The sequence below is a fragment of the Octopus bimaculoides genome, chromosome 4 (assembly GCF_046866305.1).
Source record: "Octopus bimaculoides isolate indiv1 chromosome 4, ASM4686630v1, whole genome shotgun sequence".
Lineage (NCBI taxonomy): Eukaryota > Metazoa > Mollusca > Cephalopoda > Octopoda > Octopodidae > Octopus > Octopus bimaculoides.
Window position 1 is genome coordinate 82,947,234 of NC_142931.1, and position 25,674 is coordinate 82,972,907.

At 35.8% G+C, this 25,674-nt stretch overlaps 2 protein-coding genes across 2 annotated transcripts in view; one reads left to right on the plus strand and one right to left on the minus strand.

Annotated features, from left to right (window-relative positions):
• LOC106882350 (protein cereblon) overlaps window positions 1-13,117 on the minus strand; it is a 34,036-nt gene extending 20,919 nt beyond the window's left edge. Inside the window, exons 1-2 of the mRNA XM_014932997.3 lie at window positions 12,610-13,117; window positions 8,833-8,982 (exon numbers count right to left, since the gene is read on the minus strand). Of these exons, the coding sequence (XP_014788483.2) occupies window positions 8,833-8,982; window positions 12,610-12,742 (283 nt within the window). The 5' untranslated portion in view covers window positions 12,743-13,117. The remainder of the gene's footprint in view (window positions 1-8,832; window positions 8,983-12,609) is intronic.
• Window positions 13,118-13,696: 579 nt separating this feature from the next.
• The window catches only part of LOC106882595 (zinc finger protein 704), a 138,173-nt gene continuing 126,195 nt past the window's right edge, over window positions 13,697-25,674 (plus strand). The window contains exon 1 of the mRNA XM_052967172.2: window positions 13,697-17,505. Coding sequence (XP_052823132.1) covers window positions 16,901-17,505 — 605 coding nt within the window. The 5' untranslated portion in view covers window positions 13,697-16,900. The remainder of the gene's footprint in view (window positions 17,506-25,674) is intronic.

Consider the following 25,674-nt stretch of genomic DNA (forward strand, 5'->3'; position numbering starts at 1 on the left):
TCATCCATTCAAAATGTTTACTTAACAAAGTGAAAAATCCTCATGTACAAGGCATGTTTTAGTTTTTCTGACGAAAATAACTTTGACCAGGATCAATAGTCTAACAGGTGATGTCCAAAATGAATAAGGACCATATAGTGCCAGCATGCCAACGGTTTTGGTCCCGTTTTGAAGCAGTCATCGAAGCCGAAGGCAGTTTCATAGAATAATTTGCTTAAAAATCATTATCAAGACTAATTACACAAATGTTTATTCAAATACGTATTTATTTATGCTGAAATATAGTTATTTTATTGTATACCAAAACTGTCTTCAAATACCCCTCGCACCCTGTATAAAAATAATAAAATAAATATATATAAATTATAAAAGTAATAAAAAAAATATACAATACAATACTGTTTCTACTTTTCAGATTTTCACCTATCGTGGGTTTTTTTTAAACATAGCACCTGCAATAGTTGAGGGATTATTGCTTGACCAAGGCATGAACGTTACACCTGATAACTCCTTTCATAAATTATGGGGTAAATATGCTAAATTAAAAGCAACTGATATCATTATTCTTTCGTAATGTATCAATTTTAATTTCTTGTTAAATTGCATAGGGTTTCTGGTGTTGTGGAGCCCCAATTCAGCCCTAATGAAACACACTTATAGTAAAAGACATTCCATCTGTGACCATTGTGCCTTTCGCTTATATACATAATGTATCTAGGATTATATTATGAAATACTGCTGTTGTTACTGCTCCACCCACCACCACCACCATCATCTGTATGTCTGTTATTTTTTCCATGCTGATATGAGTTGGACAAAGAGTTTCTCTAATGTGAGTTGTAAAGAAGGAGTCTAGACTGACATGCAGCCTGTGGAGTTTATACCTCAACTGAACATTCTATTAGAGAGAGAGAGAGAGAGAGAGAGTGTGTGTGTGTGTGTGTGTGTGTGTGTGTGTGTGTGTGTGTGTGTGTGTGTGTGCCGGGGAGTAGATGATCTTAGCTAACAAGCAATGGAATTGGAGGTGATCTGATATGGATTAGCTTCAAGGTTATTTTTATATATAGGAAGGACGAGGGGTGGGGGTGTCCTTTTATTTAAGATGGTAGGTTTAATTTGAAGGAAATTTAGCTGCTTCTTTTAGCAAGCTGAATGACCATGTAGCAGTTTCTTCATTGTCTAAGATAGGATGAGAGATTTAATTCAAGTTACTGCTTAATCCCAGGTCAGCCTCTGATGTATGTATAACCCTTTAGCATTCAGATTACTCTGTCAAATGTAATGCTTATATATTCACATTGTTTCGAATTAATGATGATTATTTATCTATAGAATGACATTGTAGGGTAGGTATGAGAGGCAAGAACTAGCTAGTTTAACTGCTAAAGGGTTAAAGGTATTGCAGTCAAGACAATCCAGTTGATTTTTTTTTTCCTTCAGAACTTCATTATCCAATGTGACTTAAAATTTTTAAGACATAGTAGGATTTGAGGGATATTTGTCTGCTATTCATAGCATGATGAGTGACCATGGAGGTTCCTTTAGAGTAAATCAAATTGGTTACGCTTAGAAATTTAAGCACTGTTAAGATTATAATTTTCTAAGCTATTCAGATTACCTCAATTATAATCAAATCATTCTCGCCTAATGTGTCCCTCCTTATTTAAAACATCATTCCACATCATTTGGAGTGTATATTTACAAAATATCATCATTGGCTGCTTCTCTTGTCCTGAAGTTTCAATTTCATCCTAACTGAGTAGTTCTTCCATTTACAATATATATATATATATTAGAGGTAGGTGAATGGCTTGTAAAAGTAGTGCAGGTCAGGTACAGAGGTACTGTTAGTAAACGTAAGAGTTAGTCATGAGTACATTGACAAATTTAGTACACAGGTAGATGTTCACCAAGGCTTGGTCCTCAGCCCCCTCCTATTCATCATTGTCCTCCAGGCTATAACAGAAATTTAGGACTGGTAATCCATGGGAACTACTATATGCTGATGATCTTGCCCTCATAGTAGAATCTGTAACAGAATTAGAAAATACATACCAGGTGTGGAAGCAAAACCTGGAATTGAAAGGTCTTAAAGTTAAGTTAGCAAAGACCAACATTCTAGTAAGCAAGAAATCAAACAGGACCCTACCCATTTCAGATAAATGACCCCACTCAATATGTAGGAAGGGTGTAGACAAAAATTCCATTTGGTGTACCCAGTACAAACTATGGACATACAAGAGGTGCAGTGAAATAGTAGGAAGGTTAACAGAGAAAGTAGTGTTTCTAAGTGGAAGATGTACAGGAGCCATAAAGACTACAGATATCTGGGAAACTGATTTCCTCAAATATCCTGGAGGCTCTCTGGAAATAGTAGATAATTTTTGCTACTTAGGTGACCTATTTAGCAGTGGAGGAGGATGTACCAAAAGTGTGTAGTTGTTAGAATAAGAATAGGATGGAAAAAGTTCAGAGAGCTTTTACTTCCATTGGCAATGAAAGGTTTCTCTTTCCAAGTGAAAGGAATATTGTATGATGTATGTATGCAAACTGCAATGCTACATGGTAGAGAGATGTGGGCCCTGAACGCAGAGGTCATGCAAAGACTAGAGAGGAATGAAGCTGGTATTATCTGCTGGATGTGCAATGTCAGTGTGCATGTGTGATAGAGCACTAGTGTATAGAAAGAAAAATTAGGCCTAAGAGGGATTAGGTGCAATATGCACAAGAGAAGACTGAGCTGGCTTGGTCATGTGATGCATCTGGATGAGAGCAGTTGCATAAAGAAATGCTGATCACTTAAAGTGGAGGGAGGTTGTGAAAGAGGAAGACCCAGGAAGACATAGAATGAAGTGCTGAAAGCTAATGTCAAAAAACTGAGCCAAAACAAGGAAATGACAAAAGACTGGAATATGTGGTGCATTGCTGTACTCAAGAAGATCTGCCTACCACAACAGAATTGATATCTTAAACCAAGGTGTTACATAAAAAGCACTGGTGCTGATGCCATGAGAAAAGCACTGGTGATGGTGTCATGTAAAAAGAACCCAGTACACTCTGTAAAGTGGTTGGCATTAGGAAGGGCATCCAGTTGTAGAAACCATGCCAAATAGACTATGGAACCTGGAGTGGCTCCTGGCCTTGATAGCTTCTGTCAAGCTGCCTAACCCATGCCAGCAGGGAAAACTGACACCAAATGATGATGATTGATTATACTTACATATGTACATACATAAGTGCATATATACATAACTTAAAGAATGTCACAGTGCTGAAATATGTAGATGACGTCAAGCTGTACCTTGAGATAAACAGGACAGATCCTGAACACGTTAGATCTTTCCCGCAATCAGAACTGGACACAATGCAACAATGGATCACAGACTGACAACTCAAGCTGACTGTGGACAAGTGTATCACCATGCATTTGGGGAGGAAAAACCCAGCATCCACATACTCTCTCCACAACACTAATATCAAGAAGTCTTCTTGTGAATGTGACCTGGTCATTAGTCAGCAGCAATTTGCACTGGACAAAGCACATCTCTAAAATTGTCAAGAAAGCTGAGGATGTCTTGGCATCATTCAGCAAGACTTTTGTCAGCCGCTCTCCAGCTATCTATTTAAGGCTGTATATGGCTATGGTGCAGCTACACTTGGAATTTGCATCACCTTTCTTGCTCATGACATTGACCTCCTGGAAACTGTTCAGAGACATGCAACCAAATGAATACCTTCCATCAGGCATCTAACATATTCTGAACGCCTAGCTTCCCTAGGCATAGATACATTGAAGCTCCAGCATCTGGCAACTGACTTGGTAAACACCCACAAAATTATTAACCATCATGCCAACAACCACCTTGAGCACATTTTTGAGCTCCATGTGTCTAACACACATGGGAATGCCAATAAAGTCAGAAAACAGCAAAGCACCCATGGCTTCCGGAAACATTTTTTCACACTCAGAGTTGCTGAAGCATGGAACAAACTACCTGCATCAGTTGTTAGCTGCTGAGACATTGTATGTTCTAAAACCTCCATGCTTCCTGAAATTTACCAACACTACATCTGATATCCTCACCTCCATATGCATGCACACATGTATATCATGACTCATACACTGTTCACTTTCCTGACATAATTCTACATCCTATACATGCACCTTTGATGAGTTGTAGTGCACCTGAGCACTGTACACAATAATTTCATTATTATTATACACACACATATATGTTATCATCATCATCTAATGCCCATTTTTCCATGCTTGCATGGGTCAGACAGAATTCAACAGCCAGATGCCCTCACCTGTGACCACATGGTTGAGAAAGAAGCTTCTTAACCACATAGCCATACCTGTTCCTATATATATATATACATACACAAACACATACACTATATTTTGATTGGTTTTGTCTTTGATTTCATCAAGTTTTATTTATCTCCTGTATATATACATGGTGCAAAACTTGATTCAAACTAGGAGTCTTTATTTATAAACAAAAGATTATGATATTTACATTTGAAGGCTACTTGCTACAGCTTTGAATAAGAAATTTGATGACTATCTGAGACTAAACCAATGGAAACAAGTATTGCTATAAATATTCTACCTATACACTTTAAAGATGGGGTTTAATTGTCCACAAAACTGTAATCTTCTTAACAATAATTCACCTCAGGTATTTAGATGTTTAATGATATACAGATGTTTGGCAGAATCTCTTAATTATTACTATTATCATTATAATTATTACATAAATCATATCTTTATACAAAGACAAAATTTAAATGTTTATGTATATAATATTGATCTGAAAATTTGCAGACTGTAATTACACATGAAAATTTTCTCCATTTAACCCTGTCTATTCTGATAAAGTTTACTGTGGCCAAATTATTGAAGTACAGGGAAGTTGTGGAAGAGGTTGACCCAGGAAGACATCAAATGAAGTACTGGAAGTTGATCTCAAAACGCTGAGCCTTACTTACGTTTAGGTTGCCACACAGTTTCTTTCAATCTGTCTCTCAAGATATACTTTAGATAGGCCTTTAGTGGGTCTTTTAATGTACCCAAAGACTTTTATGGATGAGTGGTTAGGGTGTTGAGTTCATGGTCACAAAGTTATAGCTTCCTGGACCGGACAGTGTATTTTGTCCTTGAGAAAGGCACTTCATTTCATATTGCTTCAGATTTCACAGCTGTGAATGACTGCCAGCTAGGTTCTAGTGCAGCCCTCTCTCCTTCCAGCTGTTGTAAGGGTCAAAGTTGGGAGGGCTGAAAGAGTGTATGTTTGTTCACAACTACATAGGCATCAAAAACAATTAGCAAAAGCATGTAACAAGCAATGAAATTATGCTAGTTGTAAATCGCTGTCCCTATTTCTGTGTAGCCTTGCATGCTTGCAGTTTCCTGTAAGTGAACCAACTTAGAAGAGATGTAGCTCTGATAGCCAAAGTAAAGACACTTTGTCTTGCAGCCGAAGTCACTTCATACTTTAAATAGTAATACAGCTGGTGTCATAAGACAATACCACTCAACACAGTACCCATGGGTAAGCTCAATGCAGCACTCATTTCAATGTTTCCCCTGGACTTTTGTGCATGCATTAGACCAGACTTTTGATCAAGTTTCTTGATGTGCTAATTCCCTTTTCACTTTCCCTTTACACTTTATATGGTGCCGCTGTCTGTCAGAAAGTAAAGGTGAAAAAGTTTCTCAGCAGAATCTTGATGGCAGGTAGGACACCCACCTTGTGTTAAACCTTGGGAGACTGCCTTATCAGCTGGCACATAATTCTGTCTTCACCTACTTTATGGCTAGTGGCCCAATAATCACAAGATTTTAAGAAGAGACCCACTTATAGCAACTAATATACAGCTGGGTTTCTTATAAAAATAGAAGTAGTGGTTAGAAACAATTCATGAATCAGGAATCTGGGCTTTCCAAAGTACTATCATCTCTGCATATATCAAATTGTCCAGCGACTGCTTAATTGAGGCCACTGCCACCCACCACATTTGTATATAATGCAATGCTATGATACTTAATGTTAACAAACTGATTAGAATTCCATTAGTTTTATGCTATCTATCCTTAGCAGCAAATGTGTTTCACCTCTAACCCATCTGAGACACTTAAACAGGTTGCTGAACTCATCCTTTTAATCATGTCACTTCATATCACATATGCAATCAGCCCTTATAAATCCAGACCACAAATGGATTCACATACAGCTACACTGTAACAGTGCAGATAAAGAATACAGCCTTCAATAACTTGAGAAATTCCCCCACTTCTACCAACATTGTTCTTTTTCTGACTACCAGTACTCCTACATGTCACATGCCAAAGTGAGGGACCCTTATGTGTTTTACTTGACCTGCTAGAAATAATTACTAAATCTCCTGCAAATCACATCCTACCACATTATAAGAGACAGGTGACGTAGTCATGCATACACTATGCTTTAAACAGAAACAGAATGATTATGATTGGAATGCCCTTGATCATAGCTCTTCTCACTAAGGGCTGACTTATGGCTAAACTAACATCTAAAAAGCAAGCAATACCTTCTTGCAATGTACAGCTAGCAAGCTCTGTTTCCTCAGTTAAAAATGCACTGTAAGTAGTACTTCTTGGGGAGAAAGCTTCCACACATTCAACAAAATACTTCCATAATTTCCACCTCACCATCACATACACATAGACACAATAAATAAAAACTCTTACAATCATTGAACTATGTGGTCCTGAGTTTCCTACACAGAAAAAAAATGAGATGGTCATGGCTGGAATACTTTTGATCATAGATTTGCTCAATCAGAGCTGAGCAAGGATTTCGCAACAATAGCAATCCCTTCAGAACAACAAAGTCACCAGTCTAGCAATATTTCTCAAGTATACTCCTGAGTTAGCAGCTATCCTTACTAAAATCTTCATTCTTTTTCTACAGGGATATATCTTGATCTTTGGAAGCATACTACTGATGAAAAGCAACTTCTGTAACTTGCTATCAACCAGTCATACTCACTTTCTGCATCTCAAGTGTATCATGGAATAAAATGTTTTTGGTTTATTTTCCATTTTATTAAATTAAGATTGGTTAAATAAAACAATAAGTAAAAGTAATACCTAAAAGGGCTTGTCAGTCTGCCTCATGGTCCCAGCGAACAAAATGGAAAAAGACATTCCTCAGAGAATGGTGGATAGCCATTGCTGCCTCAAAAGCAGTGAGCAGGGATGTGGTCTGGGGGCTGAGGATGCTGGAGGTCTCCACTGCTACAGGCTTGACCACAAATCTGTCAGAGAGCAGCTAGAATTTGTGGCATCTGGGGTGGTCTTTGAGTTTGCTGCCCCCTTTCCTCACAAAAAATATAAACTATAAATAAAGTGCAACTCAAAAAAATGCCACCCCACCCCCTTTCAGTGTTCTAGCAGTTCTCCAAAAAAAAAATTGTTGCATCTGACATCAAAGCTATTGTTCATGTCTAGTATAAGAATGTTCAAGCTAAGCCATCCACTTATGGGCTTTATTTGCCTCTCGACTCTTGGATTAGAAGCTTTCAGACAAATTGCACCATCACAGTGCATACTGTCAGGACTCTGTCTGGTTCACACTATCAACTCTAGTGTGTCTGAAAGTTTGATTATGTCCCCCATTATTCTTACTGTACATTATTAACCTGCTTGTAGTTATCTCTAATAATGCTCACTGCTATAAAGAGAATACAAGTCTTCACAGTCATTGTTTCATGCTAAAGAAAGAATTTTATTCCTCATCCACTCCAGATGAAGGTACATAGCGCAGTGGTTGAGCTCATGATTATCAAGTCATGGCTTTGATTCTCAGATCATATTTCTCAACTCCAATCAGCTGAAAATTAATATCACCAACAGCATGGGACAGGTTGGGGTTAACCTTGCCATGGACTAGCATCCTATTCAGTGAGGAGTCTTATACAACCAGTCACTGAGGTGAGAATTGGGATAAGCTTCAACCTAATGGACTTGTAGCCTCAAGACAGAAAAAGGAGGATCCTCTCTAAACTTGGACAACATGAATCTAAGACCATGAAATACCATACAAAAGATTTCTAATTCTCAAAACAGATAGCAGGCCTGATAAAAGTAAATCTATTGATCATAATCACAAGCACATCATTCAACAAGAATTGTCAAGTGACCACTATCATCATCAGAGAGACCCGTAACTCTGTTTTTTGTGGGGTACTGAAAAACTAGTTTTCATATAATTCTTGGGATGATTGAACCAGAGTGGTTTCCAGGTCTCCGAGCTATGAACAGAACGTAGTGCTACTGACAATGCATGAACTTTTCAGCTGGTTATCTGCTAACTTATCCACTCAGCTATCTGTAGTCTCCCAATCAGTGTTATAGCAGTGGCAACTCTTAGTGCTAAAGCCAAACTATGAAAGATTATATTAAAATCTTATTTGTTATATGCTGTAATTTACATATCTTTCGTTAGAGTCCACATTTTCTAACATAAAAAATCAGGTTTTCTATCAGCAGCAACTTTGTTTCATGATATTTTTAGAAATTAAAATCTATAAATTTTAACTTTTTTTTTTTATAGGAGTAACATTATCAGAACATTAAAATAATCTATAGACTACTGACTGAGAAGTCATTCTTTCTAAATAAGGCTATCAGAAACATATTTCAACAAATGATTGATATGAGCATCAGATTGATTTGTGTAAAGTCTGTAATAAGGTACAACAATATCATTTTAGTCATTTGTTATCTCAACTAATCTGTGATTGTCCCCCTCTTACATAACATTTAACTAAAAGAATTGTTACCTTCAGGATTTTGGAAGAGCTGAACAATTGTTTTATCTTTGCTTTGAATTGTATCATTTCTCTGTCGAAGGGCTAAGCTACTTGGTATATGAACCAGATCATCAATGCAAGCTACTTCATGACCACATTGGCGACATATCAGATGTGAAGCTACAAGAAGAAAAAAAAACAAAAATAGTTTTAAAATTCTTTTGAAACTATTTTATGCAGATTTTTTTTTGATATGATACAGATATAATAAATATTTGTAGAATCCAATGTACCATTTAAGTGAAGATATTACAGGAGAAAGCATTATTCAGACATATACTTTGGATGATCAAATTTTACCTGATATGAAAGAGAACCTGCTTGAGGTAAATAGCTAAATTCATTTAAAATTTCACGAAATTTTTCTATTTAATTTTTCGTTTTGATGACCAATTGTAAAGTCAAGAGCAATGAAGACAGTAACAACATAAAACACTGGATTAAGTCCTTTTTTTGTTTTATTCCCTGAATGAAGTTCAATAGTATAAGTATCACAAATATTTTTTTTTAATTTTTATTTATTTATTTATTTATTTATTTAATAAAATAAACTGTTCTGCAAAAATTGATTTTGGGTCAAAGCAAGAAACCAGTATTAACTAACATAGGAATCTCTATGCAGTCAATCAGGTTGCTAGAAATAGCAGCCAAATCTTCCTCCAATTACACCTTTGCTATCTTAAGAAACAAAGGATAAATAGGATATTATAGTCCTAGGGAAATTATGTCTGAAGGAAAGACAGTATGGTTATGGTTACAACACTTTACTGAGAGGTCTGCTTAACTGGGGATGTCTTGGCACTATCAGTAACAAAAATAACATAAAAAAAACACAAAAATAAACCTGCAGTGGTGAGTACTATAGAAGAGGAAATCCCTTGGTGTGTCACATTGGAAACAATTTTAATTCCTGGTTATGTAATTTGGCTCCACTTTACACATCCCACTTCTATCTAATCTAAAAGTAATGCATATAGTGCCTTTGTCTACTGAAAAGAAACTCATATTGACAATAAAGTTGGATGAGAAAAATTGTTAACCCTCAAAATTGACCATATTTTAAAATTTTCCCTGGAGATGAGGTTAAAATCAGTCTTAACCCTAGTTACTTTAATACCTTATTTTTTTACATTAGTAGCTTTATTTTGATGTCTGAAGGAGGAAACAAAAATAAGAGGAAAAGACACCTGGAATGTGATAAGTTTCATGTATAACTTCCTTAAGGTTTTAAATCCAATGCTATATCAACCAGTGCTTTATCATATCAGCAAAGAGAGGGGGCGAGAGGGAAAGAGAGGGGAAAAGATAGAGAAAAAAGTGGAGAGATTATAGTATATACCTTTTGATGAAAACTTAATTAAAATATGACTTCAATACTTATAATGCTAAATATTTATGCTTTCACTTACCCCTCAAATTTGAGTGTAAACGATACTATTAGATTCAAGGTAATATTAAGTTAAGATTTTTGTCCCTTAATTTGTATTGATTGAGTTACATGTTGCTCCCTAATACTCAGTTCAGCATCACTACTGAGTTTTCATGTGAACTATTAGAATTAACAGCTAATATATTTACCCAGTAAACTAATTCTCTTCAGTCTAGTACTCATAGACTTTTTAGATAGATGTTTCGAAGTTTAATGTCTGACTGATCACAGTAGTCATTCACCAATGTCATGTTCCATTAACAGACACAATTTTGGCAAACAGAATTTCATAGTTGTCAAAACAATTCTTTTACAGATTAAAGATTTTTGTATCAATACTCCTATTATTTCTTAATTAGATGTCAATATATAATAGGACTGCGTCTACAAGGAAATTAGCATTGAAATTCTCAATTCAAAGTCTGTCAGAATTGACACAAGGAATAAGATGGGTGATCAGTTGTTTCAAATTCTTAGATTATGAGCAAGAATTAAGATGTTTGATAATAGGTATATTTGAAGTATATATAAAAAAAATGCAAAAAGTAAAAATAATTCTTGATAAAATCAACAAATTACACAATGTGTATTAAATACATTCACAATTCAAAATGTTCATCGAAAATACTCAAATATATATAATAAACATGTAAACATATAAACACATACATATGCACACATACATACATATATAAACATATACACACATACATATATACACACTTATACATAGAAAAAAGATACATATATATATATATATATATATATATATATACACACATACATATATGTATGTATACAATAATGCCAGATTAAGGCCAACCTATGCCCCAAGCACAGCCCAACAGTATAGTTCCCCCACGACCCTTCAATTTTCAGAAGGGTGCTGAATGTGAAATAATGGATTAATAATTCAGTTTTCTCCAACGCAAGACCTCCCCACTATAACTATATTAAAAATAGCTGTTAGCTATGTAAGCAAATTATTTATTCGTAACTAGGACAGCAGGAAAAAGATATAATAAAAATTTGCAGCGTTTTATTCATTAAGAAAAATTTATAATTGTGGTCAATTAGGCACTGGGGAAAATAACTGGTGTCCCTTTCTATTTGCGCCCTTTGCACATGCATTTTTTCCTTTTTCCTTAATGTTTATTCGGCCCCAACGATGAAGTGCATGTATATATATATATATATATATATATATATATATATATGCCTAGTTGATGAAGTGCATGTATATATATATATGCCTAGTTGATGAAGTGCATATATATATATATATATACCTAGTTCTGTAAATCATGCATGTTATATATATATATATATATAACACGAAAGATTTACAGAACTAGGTCTTCTTCCTTTATACTTTAGAATTCATATGACAAAATTCTAAATTGAAGACAACAGGACTAGTCTTGTGGGAGTTATTTTAATAAAAGATTATATCCACTTTATGTACATTGAGTACTTCGGGTTAGATTGTATCTTCTCGTTTTCTTTGTTTTTAAGTGCGAACATATATATATATGTATACACACACAACATATGTATGTGAAAGTAACTGCTACGAAAGAATTAAAAAAACGAAACAAGAATAAAAAAAAACTGAATAAATTAAAGCCGGTGAGAAGCCGATTTATATATATAAACACGAATACGGAAATAGTAAAAGGGAAGAGCTACTCTTAAAAATATATAATGTCCCGACAGTAATGGAAAACTTAGATTACTGGAAGAGTTGAGCGAAACAAAAAATATATGAAGGTTCATTCGAAATTTGTTGAAATTACTAAATAGATTTGTGCTCAAAGAATTTATTATTTTTTTTCGTAAGTAGTTTAAAGAAGAAATGTTGTTCGTTCTTAATGCTTACATGAGGTACTTAACAGGCGTACGTCAAAAGATGCATATTTTATTGATTGTTAGAGTAATTATGAATACTTTCTTGAAAAAAAAAAAAACTTCGTTAAGTATAAGTAAGTATAATTGTTAGTGTGTACAATAAAGATAAACACCTTCAGCCAATATTAGACGGCGAGCATTAAAATTTGTTACAAAAACAACCATAAAAAGACTTATATTATACATAGTACACGTTTACAAAAACGACGTGCATCACTGAAATCACCAGTGTATATATATATATATATATATATATATACGACATATGAGGTATAGAATTTTGGAAATAGGTTCAAGAAATTATTCTAAATATGTAGTATCATGTCTGATAGTGTTAAACACGGGGCAGCCGCTTAGGAAAGTTCCAAAACTGTCAAACGAGGAACTGGCTAGAGGTTTTTTTTATTTACCTTGCAAACCATCTGATAACACACTAATAAAGCTGGAAACAAGATACAAAATTGACAGGGAATAGGCGAACGCCACGGGTGAATGTGCCGAAGTTTCTATAGAAAAATCAGGACTTCCTAATAGCACCACCATCTTGCCATATGCTATTTTCCCTGGAATGTTTATGAGTAACTGGCACTCTCCGATTCGTTTCACTTCTCGACCACCATATATATTTTGTTTTCACAGAGGAAATAGGCTTCTTGTAGGATGTATGCTTTTACGGTGCTTTTCAGGCACCTTAAGCTTACTCACCGATCACACATGCGTACTCTTTAATTACTCCATCCATTCACAAACACTCACTCACTCTCTCTGTGTTTTGATGAACGCGTTTCGCTTTAAAGATAAATTACATTTTCTATCTTTTTGGCATAATATTTAAAGTAGGAGGGCTGCCTTCTAGTTTTCTTCTTTGACACGTGAATACTTCGTAATTCCTCTCCCATTCTTACCCCGTACCGGACACTCTCCCTTGCATTATGTTACTCACACCACAACTATTTTAACTTCTCGGTTAGAATTATAAGCAGAATGAAGTTGATTTCTCTATCTCCCTCCATACATCATATTCCGGGGCAGAGAGAGAGAGTGTTGTGTGGAGAGTTATCAGTAAATATCTGTACACTCGACTGTAATAAACAAGCTGGCTGTTCCAGTAATTGTCCCAGATAATGCTACTGTTATTGCTGAAGGTCACTTTCCCAATCTAAACAATAATAATAATAATTTAATTATTTGAGACTCATATATTTTTTATAAGAGTTAATAAATTATGATACTAACTCAATCGTTTTACGATATGAATATTTTTTGCCGAACTTCATGAGTTACGCAATTTCCAATAAAACCGGCAACCTGTATGCAAGCGTATTTACCATACACATCATTAATCGAAAACAAATATTTTTATCTTTTATTTTCATGCAGAGTAAGTTGATATAAATTGATTTGCTGAATTTAGATAGGAATTTGGCATGTAAATATATGTTGTAAGCATTTTTGCGCTTTCTAAAATACTGCTTGGAGCATCAGAAAGCCGAGTTGGAAAAAAAGTGTCAGGGAGTAAGTAAAGACGATAGATCCACCAAAAACATAGCAATTAGTCAACAGCTACAGTTTGTTTACTGAGCAAGAGATATAGAAAAAAAGCCGGTTGAATTTACTGATTAATTCAGACTATTATTTAATACAAAACCTTTGATTTACATTAACTGAAACCCCAAAATATGAGTTAATTAAAGCAAAAAATAAGAGTTTGTCGAATTGATATTTAAAATATTTTGAAAGCGACTGGAGTAAAAATATGTTATATTTATGCTTGCATCACCAAGTCCACCGGATGATAACTTTGGCAATAACATAGCAGTCGTAAAGACTGTTGAGGCGTCATTTCTAGCCCTCAATTGCACTGACCCCATATTTTACCAATGAGAAACAAGATAATGTTTATTGATGTTCAATGATTTATGCATGGTTAAAAGATCCCAACAAAACAACAAATCATACGTTGTAACTCACCGATAAACAAAAATAGTAAATAGAAATGTAACGCAACCCCATTTACTCAGATATAATGCTCGGAGAATTGGAAAATATTCAGAATTGACAGTAAGTTCAATAACAATCGATGAATATACACAATTTTTTTTTTCAAGCTTATTTTAATTGCTCCACATTTTAACGAGGACTTAACCAGTTCGACTTGGAATATATTTTTTCATTCACACTGGATATTCAATAAATCCCACGTCTTGTAATCATTAAGCTTTGAGATTATTTATCTGGTATATACATTTCTAAATACGGTACTGTTCTCTTTTACACTGCTGACATTGAGTTTGTTATTGTACACCTATCAACGCAACAGTGCCGTTATTATTAAAACAAACATTTAATTTTAAGTTTTTACACACATCGCTTCGCTAAATATATTTCATATATATCGGATCCTAACTTGTAGCTTAAAAAAAAACAACTAATTTTATTTTGATGATTATTATCATTTATTATTTTTATAATAACAGTATTTCTTGCTAAGGGTATTGTTTTGATCCTATTTTTAATTCGGGTGTTACAAACTGCAATTGTTTGTTCCTCCCTAAATCACTAGAAATCCGTAAGTTCTCTTTGCCGGTTATTTCTCTATACCTACAACCAACACCAACAACAATAATACAAAGTTGGTACTATTTCTAAACACCGGGATTGTCATTAATAAATCACACTTGTTAACTGTCGATGTATACGTGTGTGTGTGTGTTCTAGTGACAAGCAGCTCTTATTTGGCCACCATCGACATCTAGGTCAACCTACAACACCACCTCTAATATTAAATCACTCATTTATTTTTATCTTTCTGTCTCAATTTACAAATCGTTCAGCCTTTAGTTCAGACATTAGTTTCTCTCACAGAGTTCATCTATCTATCATTTTCTTCATGGTATTTAGTCTGATTTGGATTCGGTTTGTTTTGGATATTTTCACAACAAACACCGTTCCTTGATCGCCGACCAAGGTAGCGATTTTCCTCCATTACAGAAAAATCTTTACTGTATACAAACATAGCCCGGTACAATATTGCCGTAAGTTACAATTACAGTTCAATATTGACTACTAACTCCCATGAAAAAAGAAAAGAGGTCCCCCCCTCCCCGGTAATTTTATAGGGGCACAAATAAACAGACAAAACCTTTACAAATAAAGTAAACGTGTATATATATATGTAAACAGAGCGATATATATATATAGTAATATACGTGTAGCCGTATATATGTGATGAGATGCCGGCTTGGTGACCCCGATAGCGACCAATGACGTCAGTGTTGACTGAGAAACTGACCAATAACAATGCAAGGAGTGCACTCATCAACGAATCGTTTAGCAGTATTTTGAGCACGTGGCTTTGTTGGGGTAAGTGGAGCTCCACCCACCACTCTTAGAACCAAAACAAACCGGTGAACCTTCAACTACAGGGAGAAAACCTAACATGTTTATAATTGTCTAAGACTACTGGACCACCGCAAGAAAAAAAAAATCTAACTCAAAACAGATTCTGGATTTAACCTTCAAGCAAATAATTTATATTGTTGGTGGGGTATTTGTTGTTGCTATTGATGTTGACTTTTTCTTAATCGTTCTGCTGCTTACGGTCACTGCTGGCCATCGTACTTTCGTCATTGCTATCAAAAGCCTTCTTAAAAATGACATTTGTCTTTATGCTTTGGTCTTAATTCAAATTGTTTTTATTATTACCACTACTTCCACTCTTAAAAATTATGTCGATATACATTCATGAAAGTAGGTACTAATTTTCACATAATTAATTCTTTACATTTTGTTGTGTTTGTTTATATCAGTATTGATTGATTGATCGATTGAGAGTGAACTCCACCTCGGAATACGTGACACACACAACTTTGCCAAACCAAACTATACGAGTATTGTTTTGCTGATTCGAAACATCAAATTGCTTATTTTACCTAATTAATATTGGCAATCCGAAACATCATTTTTTTTTCTCTCTGTATCCTGACACCATTCTCCAACTACTACTAAAATCTGTTATTTAGTTCCCGGTTTTCTTTCTTATTTCTTTTTGCTATTGCTCTCGCGTCATATTGCTTCTCCCAATGACAACAACACGTCACGAGCTGGAGAAGACATGAAACTGTCTACTTAAAAGCCGACAATTACACAATTCTATAAATAGGGGCATCAAAAAGAGGACTGTATACGCTCACCGCTCCTCTCTTTCTCCACTGCTTTTTCTCCAACTAAATAGGCTTACAAATGTAGTTGATAAACTAAACTTAGGCTTTCTCTACCTGAAGCCTATGCACAGGAGCAAATAGGCCCAAAATAACATACAGAAGTATTTCCCCGTTATAAACAACCGGCAGGTTCTTTCACTTGCTAATCTTTTTTTTTTCCGGTACTAAAATGAAATCAACACGTTTATGGCAGTTGATTCAATAAACATCAAAATTAAAAGAATCTCTTAATATATTTTTAACTCAAGGAGTATGCTACAAACTTAAGAAAAGTTTATCTGTCAAATCAAGAAACTGTTGTTCCTTTGAAATTGATCTCTGTATTCTATTTTTGTTGTGCAGATATGAGTTCCCTCTGTAATTTTTTTTGCTAAATTGCTTTCCACAATACTTGTTTTGAAAAATTGCTCATTCTTATATAAATACGACTATCGAAATTGTTTAAAGTAAAAATAGAAAAAAATACAGAATATAAATCATGTTTGGAAACAGACGTTTGGCGAAACGGTCGATTGTCGGCACCAAAATTAGTGCTGCTTGTCAAGATGGCCGGTTCTACACTGGGGTCATTCAGGCCGTTCGCTCGTCGCCTGATGTGGGAGAAGTAAATGACACCACTAGAATGAACTCCGACTACAATAACATCAACAACCAACCAACTGCAAACCGGTCGTCAGTGACACTCGGCACGTCGCCGGCTTCTTCATACTGTGTCAAATTCGAAAACGGACTTATTCAGGAAGTGGACTCGAAGAACATAATCGGACCTGGCTTCCAAGCCATGTCCTCCGTACATTTACTTGAAGGACAAAAAGTATATGTGACTCTAAATGGAAGAGAAGTAACTGGACTTGTACAGAAACACGAACAACTCAATAACGAAGTGACAATTTGGGTGAGAGCAGCCAACAGTAACGACGTGTTGGAAATATCCAAGAAATTGGACGACGTCCGCTTGTTGGAGAGCAGGAAATCTGCTCGACTTGTTGACCAAGATCAGGACTATTCAAAACTGGCAGATTTCCAACCTGAAATCAAGAAAAGAGCCGTTTCTCTTAATATAGAAGTTCCATTAAAACACTCGTAAGTTTTATCTTTCTCTTTACATCGTTTCATATTGCTTGCCCTGTTGCTATTATTAGTTTGACTGTGAGGACGGAGGAGTGGGAGAATCGGTAGTGTCGAACAAAATTCCTTACGGTATTTCGTAGTGTCCCTTTAAATTTCCAGTTCAAATGCTGCCCAGATCGCTCTAGCTTTTCCTTTTTCTATACGTCTTATGCAATTCATAGCCTTTTGCTTATATTAAAAATCAATATCTATTTGATCATAAATAATAATTATGTTCGGTCCCTCAGGACTGACTTTTCCGGTTCATTTGTGACATTCCTGGTAATGCCTTAAATTTCAGTGTTATAACTGCAGTCAGGTCTCATGACACACACAAAGATATGTAGTTAACTGAATAACCCACTAATTATATCTAATAATTGTGTGTGTATACAAACACACACACAGATATGTATATGACTGGACATAAAACAGTTATGTACAGTGAATAATTGTATTTTGTATCTATAATACTTGCTGCGTGTTATGCATAAAAAATGTATATTGTGTTTGTTTATACAAACGTCTCCACCGCATTTCGTACACACACATACGCGCGCGCGCAATTATGTGTTTATGTATTTAATAAAATCAATAGAAACCAACTTGTCAAAGCAACTGCGGTACTCTAACGGAGAACTATTAAATGACAGTTTGATTTGCCAATATCTTCCTTCTGAATTGTCATTTGAGAAGGTTCATACTTTCATTACTGCTCTCCTTATTTATTGAAATAGCTTTGACAACCTATATTTATCGACAGAACAGTATTATTGTATGCGGCAATAACGTATTAGCTAAGTGTCCATGACCCGGTTTCGATTCCTATTTGGAACTGATTCACTTCACTTGTATCGTTAATGCTCGTGGAGATGTTACTGGCATCTTAACTTACTACGTTCCTTTTCTTTAAAAATATTCAAGATTCCATGTTTTGTGCATACAAAATTGATATTTTGCTTTTTTCTTTTTTTTTTTTCGTTTATTGGTGTTTTTATGTAAATATGTGCGCGAAGTCAGCAGGCTTGTATATATTTCATACTGTAATTTATGATTTTATTTTCATTTGAACGTATACATCTATCTTACCATTTCAAAACACACACACGCACACACACTCTCTCTCTCTCCAACAAATTCCCATTAAATTATGCGGTGAAAAAGAGGACATTCTTGTATTGACAAATAAGTTTATCCTTTATATGTATACTGAGGACTACTGTTAATTCACCAGGATCCCGGGAGGCGATAATTTCTGCAGCCTTTATAAAGGCACACGAGCGATGGGATTGCAGTGGCAACACACACTTCCTAACAAGGTTTTATGGAAAGAAGATCTTCTTTAAATGATTTTTCCTTTTAGTTTAAGTCGTCGTTAAAACATTGCGAGTGGACTCCACTGAAGCCTAACCAATAGTAGACTTTTAGCATCAACTAACGCAAAATTTCAAAGAGCAGCGCAAGTTATTTCTTGTGGAGTTCATTGACTTTACAAAATGCTTTTGACAGTCACTGTCGCATACTCGTGCAACGTTCCTTAAAAGTTTCTACGCATCTTCAGAAGTCCTTCATGTTATTTAAATGTAAGCATTAGTGATCTCATGGATCCAGGTCGATGGTCTTTGCAATTTGTTATTTGGGTTAAGCAAGGTTACATTCTGGCTCCCAGCCTGTTTGATATAGTTCTCTGCACCTCATTTCGCGTGTTGCTCCACATCTGTAGCGGGGGAAGAATATTTTACTCTCTCTTATCTCCGCTCACGAAATTTGACTGCAGTATAAGTGATGCAATCCAAGGAAAAACTTTAAGCATTGTTAAACGTTTTTCCTTTTTTTCTTCACTCCGCCTTTACAAAGCTTGTATAAACCCTTCATTTCAGATTGGAATGTATGTACCTTACCTAATATCTTAACGCAACAAATACCGTAATTGTTGTCAACAGTTCTTAACTTTGGACAACTATCATTGAAGCAGTACTTCTGAATGCAGAGCTCCATGTATGCATACAAAGCAAGTTAGCTACTACCTTCATTCAAAGAATAATTAAAACCTGTTCATCAGAGCAAGTTTATTGTGGGCTTTGTTTTTCGTTGAAATATCCTGTATGATGTTGGGGCCTTATATTTATATCGTAATCTGGAACACTAGCTTAATATATTCCACTTTCTCATCGCGACCGAACTTCTTGTTTTGCAGTTGTTAAAGATTTGTGAACTTTTACTCAGTACTCGTTGTCCATCTGACTTGGGGTGAAACTAATGAGAGGCTGCAACTAGAGTGAAACGTCAATCTGTTAGAAACAATATGAAATATGGTACCCTTATTCGAGTTTAAGACCGTCAATTTTATTTTTCGGTCAAGACTGAATAGCCTGCATGAGTTGTTACTTTTTAGCCGTATGTCAAACCTTGGTTGAGTAGACCTATGATAAAAAGCATTCCAGCCATGATCATTTGCTTTCTTTTTTCTTTTAGGTAGGAGCTAATATAAGACTAGTCTATTTAATGTGTATTATCTAAAGGAGATTTGGCTGCTAGTTATATCAGGTCGAGCAATCGCGGAGAGACTCGCTCGTCGGCTCGATATAAATAAGAGAAATTGCAGTAGGAGGGGAAGAAGAAACGATTTCAACCGGGACTTGAATCTAAGTTGTGGACTCAATTTGCCAAAAATTAATCACCATGTTATGTTGTCCTCTCTTTCTCCCACAAACATTCTCTCTTGGTTTGGTAGGATACATACACACACACAGAGGCTTCTTTCAGTTTTCACCTATGAAGTCCCTAACAACGATTTGGCCGGCCGGAGAGTATAGTAAAAGACACATGCCCAAGATGCCACCCATAAGAGAGGGGGGGGAGATAAAAAGCCTATTCGTGTCATTAGAAAATTGTATGCTTCCTTCCGGCCCAAACTCAACCAGATTGTTATCAGGATAATCACCATTTGAGATTGTATGATATAGAGGTAACGTAATGAGCCATGGTGAGGTACGCAACAGACCCTTGTGCCGTTTACTTTCTCATAATCCACGAAGGAAAAGCCCAGTGATTGCTACTCTACATATTCAGCTACTGCGCCTCATTATTAATATATATTTAGCTCTACCTGTAAACATTCAACCTTGATAAATTAGTGTTTGTTTACAAAGTGATGTGTTTGTGTGAGAAAGTGTCCTACTTCAGCGGCTGCCGGCAAGTTATCGGCGAATAATGTTCGCAATTCCGTATCGATTCACTGTCAAAACACACTTTCACTGTCAAAACTTTTTGCTTAATGTCTTTAGGAAAGATATGAATGAAACACCTCTTTATAAAGGTATCACATTAGATTTTATGCTTCATAGTTTAAAAATAAAATATGTCTATATGAAAAAGAGAGAAAGAGGGGGTAAAGTAGAGAGTTGTTATTGTTTAACTCCATGTTAAACTTTATTACGTAGACTTCTGATCAAAGACATTTCAGTCATGAGCTTTCCGTCTTTTAACGGATATATACAGGGCTACATTATCAAGTGGGTCCTTCCTCTTCTTTTAAGAAAATGGTACGTTTTGGGTTGAGAGAGGTTTAGTTCTTATTTCTAGCGAACCGAGTGACTGTAGAGGTTTACTTGTGTGTTTGTAAAGAAACGTGATTGCATTAGCGCTTGTTGCTTTGATTGTTTTTTGGGGCGTTAAAGAGGCTTTCAAATGACAGTCTAACTGTCAGTGATTCTTAATAGTTTTTCAATTTATGTAACCGGGTAGGTAATAGGAGAAAATAAAAAAAAATACAGCCAATCGGCGAGGTTTGAACACAGAACAGTGAAATTAAGTTAGATCAGTTGGTGGAAGTGATCGATATCTCTCACTTATAGATTCATATTCGGACAGGAAAAATAGTTTTCCACTTTCAAAAGGTAAAGGAGGGCTTACAAGGAATTAGCAGACGGTATTTTAAGAATGTGACACAAAAGTGTTCAAACCTGAACTTCAGTGATGGAAGTGTTAATAGCGAGAATTCATGAAAGGCAAGACTATAGGTTTTTGTTGAGAAAGACAAGTAATTTGATCCGTGTACATTGCTGGTACTTATTTATCCATCTCGGAAAGGGGTGACAGGTAAAATAGATCCCCTCCCCCTATATAATTTGAACACGGAATGTAAAGAAATTTGTAAAGAGACATAACTAACAAATATACTGCAAGACAACTTTTATTTGACAGCCTATGTTCTGCTATCATTAAATGAAGAGATAGCCTACAGCACATTAATCCAGCTATATCGCCGGCATACTTCTGAACATATCCAGGCCATTGTCGTTATGTAAAGGATAAAATATGAAGAACCTCTTCATATTGAAATTAATTTAGCTTCCGACTGACAATGACTATACAAATATAGATAATGCCACGATTTATTTCCTCGCTACCCAGATTCTTTCTCTATCCATCCGACTTTCAAACCAGGCACCATTCTCGACACCAGACTTACTAAAATGTGCACTGGTCAAGTACTAGTGTCGATCTATCTGACTATGTCATCCTTCCAAAATGTGTGGCCTCGTGCCTATATTAGAAATCCCATCCCTCAGAAAAAAAAAAAATTATAGCGGTGGTGAAATTTTATTTGGCCTCCATGTTTGTGCCTTGACTCTTAGTGTGTTGTAATAGAAACAGTAATTGTTGTTGGTTTGTATATAGTAATTCTTTTTGGTGGAACTGCTGTTACTAGACGTTTAGCTGTAGTAGTTAAGCTAGTTCTGTTGTTGATACAAGTTCTGTGGTAATGGTACTAGCAGCGGCATATTAGTAGCAGGTGTTGGTAGTGAGTGTAAATACTGTTAGTGCAGTTGTATTGCCTCAGGTCGTTAACCCTGACCGAATAAACATACGTGTGAGCGAAGGCGTTCCGACCGTGACCGTCTTGATATTCTGAGTGAGATTTTTTTTTTAAGCCAGTGGGTTGCGAGCTGAGAGAGATTTGGCATCTATTTCTAGCAGATCGAACAACCACAAAGAGACCTCCTAGTTGGTTCGTATTGTTGATACTAATGTACATAACAGTAGTAGTAGTAACTATATTTTTGTTAGTAGTAGTAGTTCAAATCGTATGTTATGTTACTGTTGATAAAATCGATAGAGCATTGGATAAAATGTTTCTTATTAAATGTTACAGCTCTTCAATTTCTGCGTTCAAATTCTGCCGAGGTCAGTTTTACCTTTCTTCCTTTCGAGGTCAATATAATCGACGGTTTCCTCCACAAGCTTCTATATTTGAAACATTTAACTTCCATCCTTTAAATTTTGAGTTCAAATTCCGTTGAGTATGACTTCAGTTTTCATCTCTGCGATATCAATAAAGTACGATTCAATTCTACCACCAAAAAAAAAAAAAAAAAAAAATTGTGACTTTGCGCTAAAGTTATAAATTATTATTTGTGTATGTGTACGAGTGCGTGTTGTTTAGCCCAGGTCAGTTCTGATTGAATAGAACTATAGCCAAAGCGTTCCAACCTTGACTACTTCGTATTTTTGTATATCTGGGACTAGGTTGTCTAACATGGCTTTCTTTTTTTAAGATGGTAGAATTTGATTTGGATGCCATTTCTTGCCGTTCGAATGACTGCATAGATGCTCCTTCGTTGATGGCTTGTGTGTACATGCGAAATTTATCTGGAGCAAGCAAATAAAATGGGGACGTTTAACACATTGCTCCAAACAGCAAATGAAAAATATATGAAAATGATTTTGAATAAGAATCGAAATCAAGTGGCATTGCTGAGTTTCACAGAGCTTAGCGGTTTACTCGTCAAATAATTTAGTATAATCAATAAAGCGCTGGATAAAATTACTTGCTTTATTTAGTTATGTCCCTTTACATTCTGAGTTCAAATCCAGCTGCTATTCACTATGTCATCCTTTGCAAATTGATGAAATAAGTACTTGCCAAGTAGAACACATCTGATGAAAGACGGGTACACTCGTGTCTATCCTGACATTTTATTTCAGTTAAAGCACCGGGGACGTTATCCTGTGTTTTCTTCACTTTTAAGATGGTTAAGTTTAATTGGAGGAAGATTTAGTTGCTATTAATAGCAAGTCGAACGATCGCATAATATGCTTCCTCTTTGGGTTGAAGCTGAATTGTCAAAATTGTAGAATGCCGAGTAAAATATCTAGCACGTAGTCCCCCCCCCCCCCGGAGTCTATAAATTAAGTACGAACCAAATACTGAGTCGATTCAATCGGATATAATAACCCTCTCTCCTCCAAAAAGTTTGTGGCCTTTTCCCAAAATTAGAAAAAAAAAAAAAAACATCATTTCTTATGCTTTTGATAAGCTGTTAACAATGCTTACTAGTAACTAATATTATTATTGTTAGCGGGTAGGTTTAACTGTAGTGGCAACATTAATACCTCAAGTAGTTTACTCCTGGCGGTATGTGTCTCATATCAAACTGTTAATATGAGCAGCGCCGGGTGTGATACTACTACTACTGTGGTTGTTATTGCTGCTGCTGCCGGTATTGGACACGTCCAAATATTTATATTGTGAGATAGTTTTGAATAATGTTGCTGTACTCATAACGTATTAGTAGAAGCAACCGTAGGGGTTGTGGTGGTAGTTGTAGTGGTAGTTGTAGTGGTTGCAGCTGCTGCAAGAGGTGAGGGTAGTAGTAGCAGCAGCAATTTATGTTGTGTTGGCGCTAGTAGTTCTACTGATAGAGATGTCATTACCAAAGTTACTCATCTCTAGTGTATGTATAAAAACCGTCCTACGAATGGGAACATAAAACTCTGAGTAACAGTTTTTGTAATGGCTTTGCAGGTTTGTGTGTGTGTGTGTGTGAAATAGATACCGAGCTTAAATTTGCTTTATATTTTTTTCTATTTATGCTAACCTGTGTTTATATATATATATATATATATATACATTCGTAACGAGGCCTTTCCTCCTCCATATTTTGAAGAAGTCTTAGGCCAACAGGTTTTGGGGTCTGACGATACGCCACAAAGTTAAACCCTTTATGGACGGGAAACTCGGGGTAATGCCATAAACCAGCCTTCCTCGGTGAAATATATATATATATATATATATATATATATATACACACACACGTATGCACTCTCGTGCGCACAACACTGACGCCCTAGGTCAGCCTTGACCGTGATCAAAGGCTTTCTATCCTTGACCACCCCTTCCTCTTCCCAGTGCACTCAAAACTACATTATCCACTAAGTCTTTAAAGAATAATCAGGTGCTTTGAAGGATATTGAGCTGCTATTTCTAGTAGTTTGTGCGACCACTTAGAAGCTCCGTCGATGGCTAAAAAAAAACAAACAAACAACTGCAAGTAAATAGTCGTATCGCTTGTTTAACTCCAGATCAACGCAATCGAGCATGCCTGTGATCACGTTCGCTCTAACCATGACTATCTATTTTTAAAAATTTTGTTCGTTTATAATTCGAAGAAAATTTCATGCAACCGTGCGGAGATTTTCTCATTAGCTTCTACGAGTACATATTGTTATTATTGATGTCGTAACCACCACTTCCTAGTGGATTATCATTGCAGTGGAAATAATTAGAAGGAAAGTCGAAACACTCTCGAAGCAATTTCTTTGAGTTTAGGACATCACTTTTGCTATTGACAATCAGCAGTTATGACAAAAAGGGAAAATGATGTATTAAAACATAAGGATGTCCTGGATTTGTTCACCGATACCATCGAAGGAGCCTCTACGCAACCTGCTAACAATATTTAGTTATGGTTCTTTACGTTCTTAGTTCAAATCTCCTTGGTGTCAGTTTTGCTTTTCATTCTTCTTAGTTGATAAAATGAAGTATCAGTCCAATACTGGGATCGATAAAACGAAATATACTGTTCGACCCCCACCCCACTCAAAATATGGATTTGCAGAATCGTAAGAACGTCGGACAAAATGCTTTGCTGCATTTCTTCTGGCTCTGAGTTCAAATCCCGACCGAGTCGGCTTTGCCTTTACCCTCCACCCTGTGGAATACTAGGGTTGACAGTGTCGACTAATCACTTCCCTCAAAACTGTTGGCTTTCTGGCCAAATTAAAAGCAATTATTAATGTTGTAAGATGATGACGTAGCAGAAACTGTAGGCAGCAGCTACACTAAATGCCTTCTAA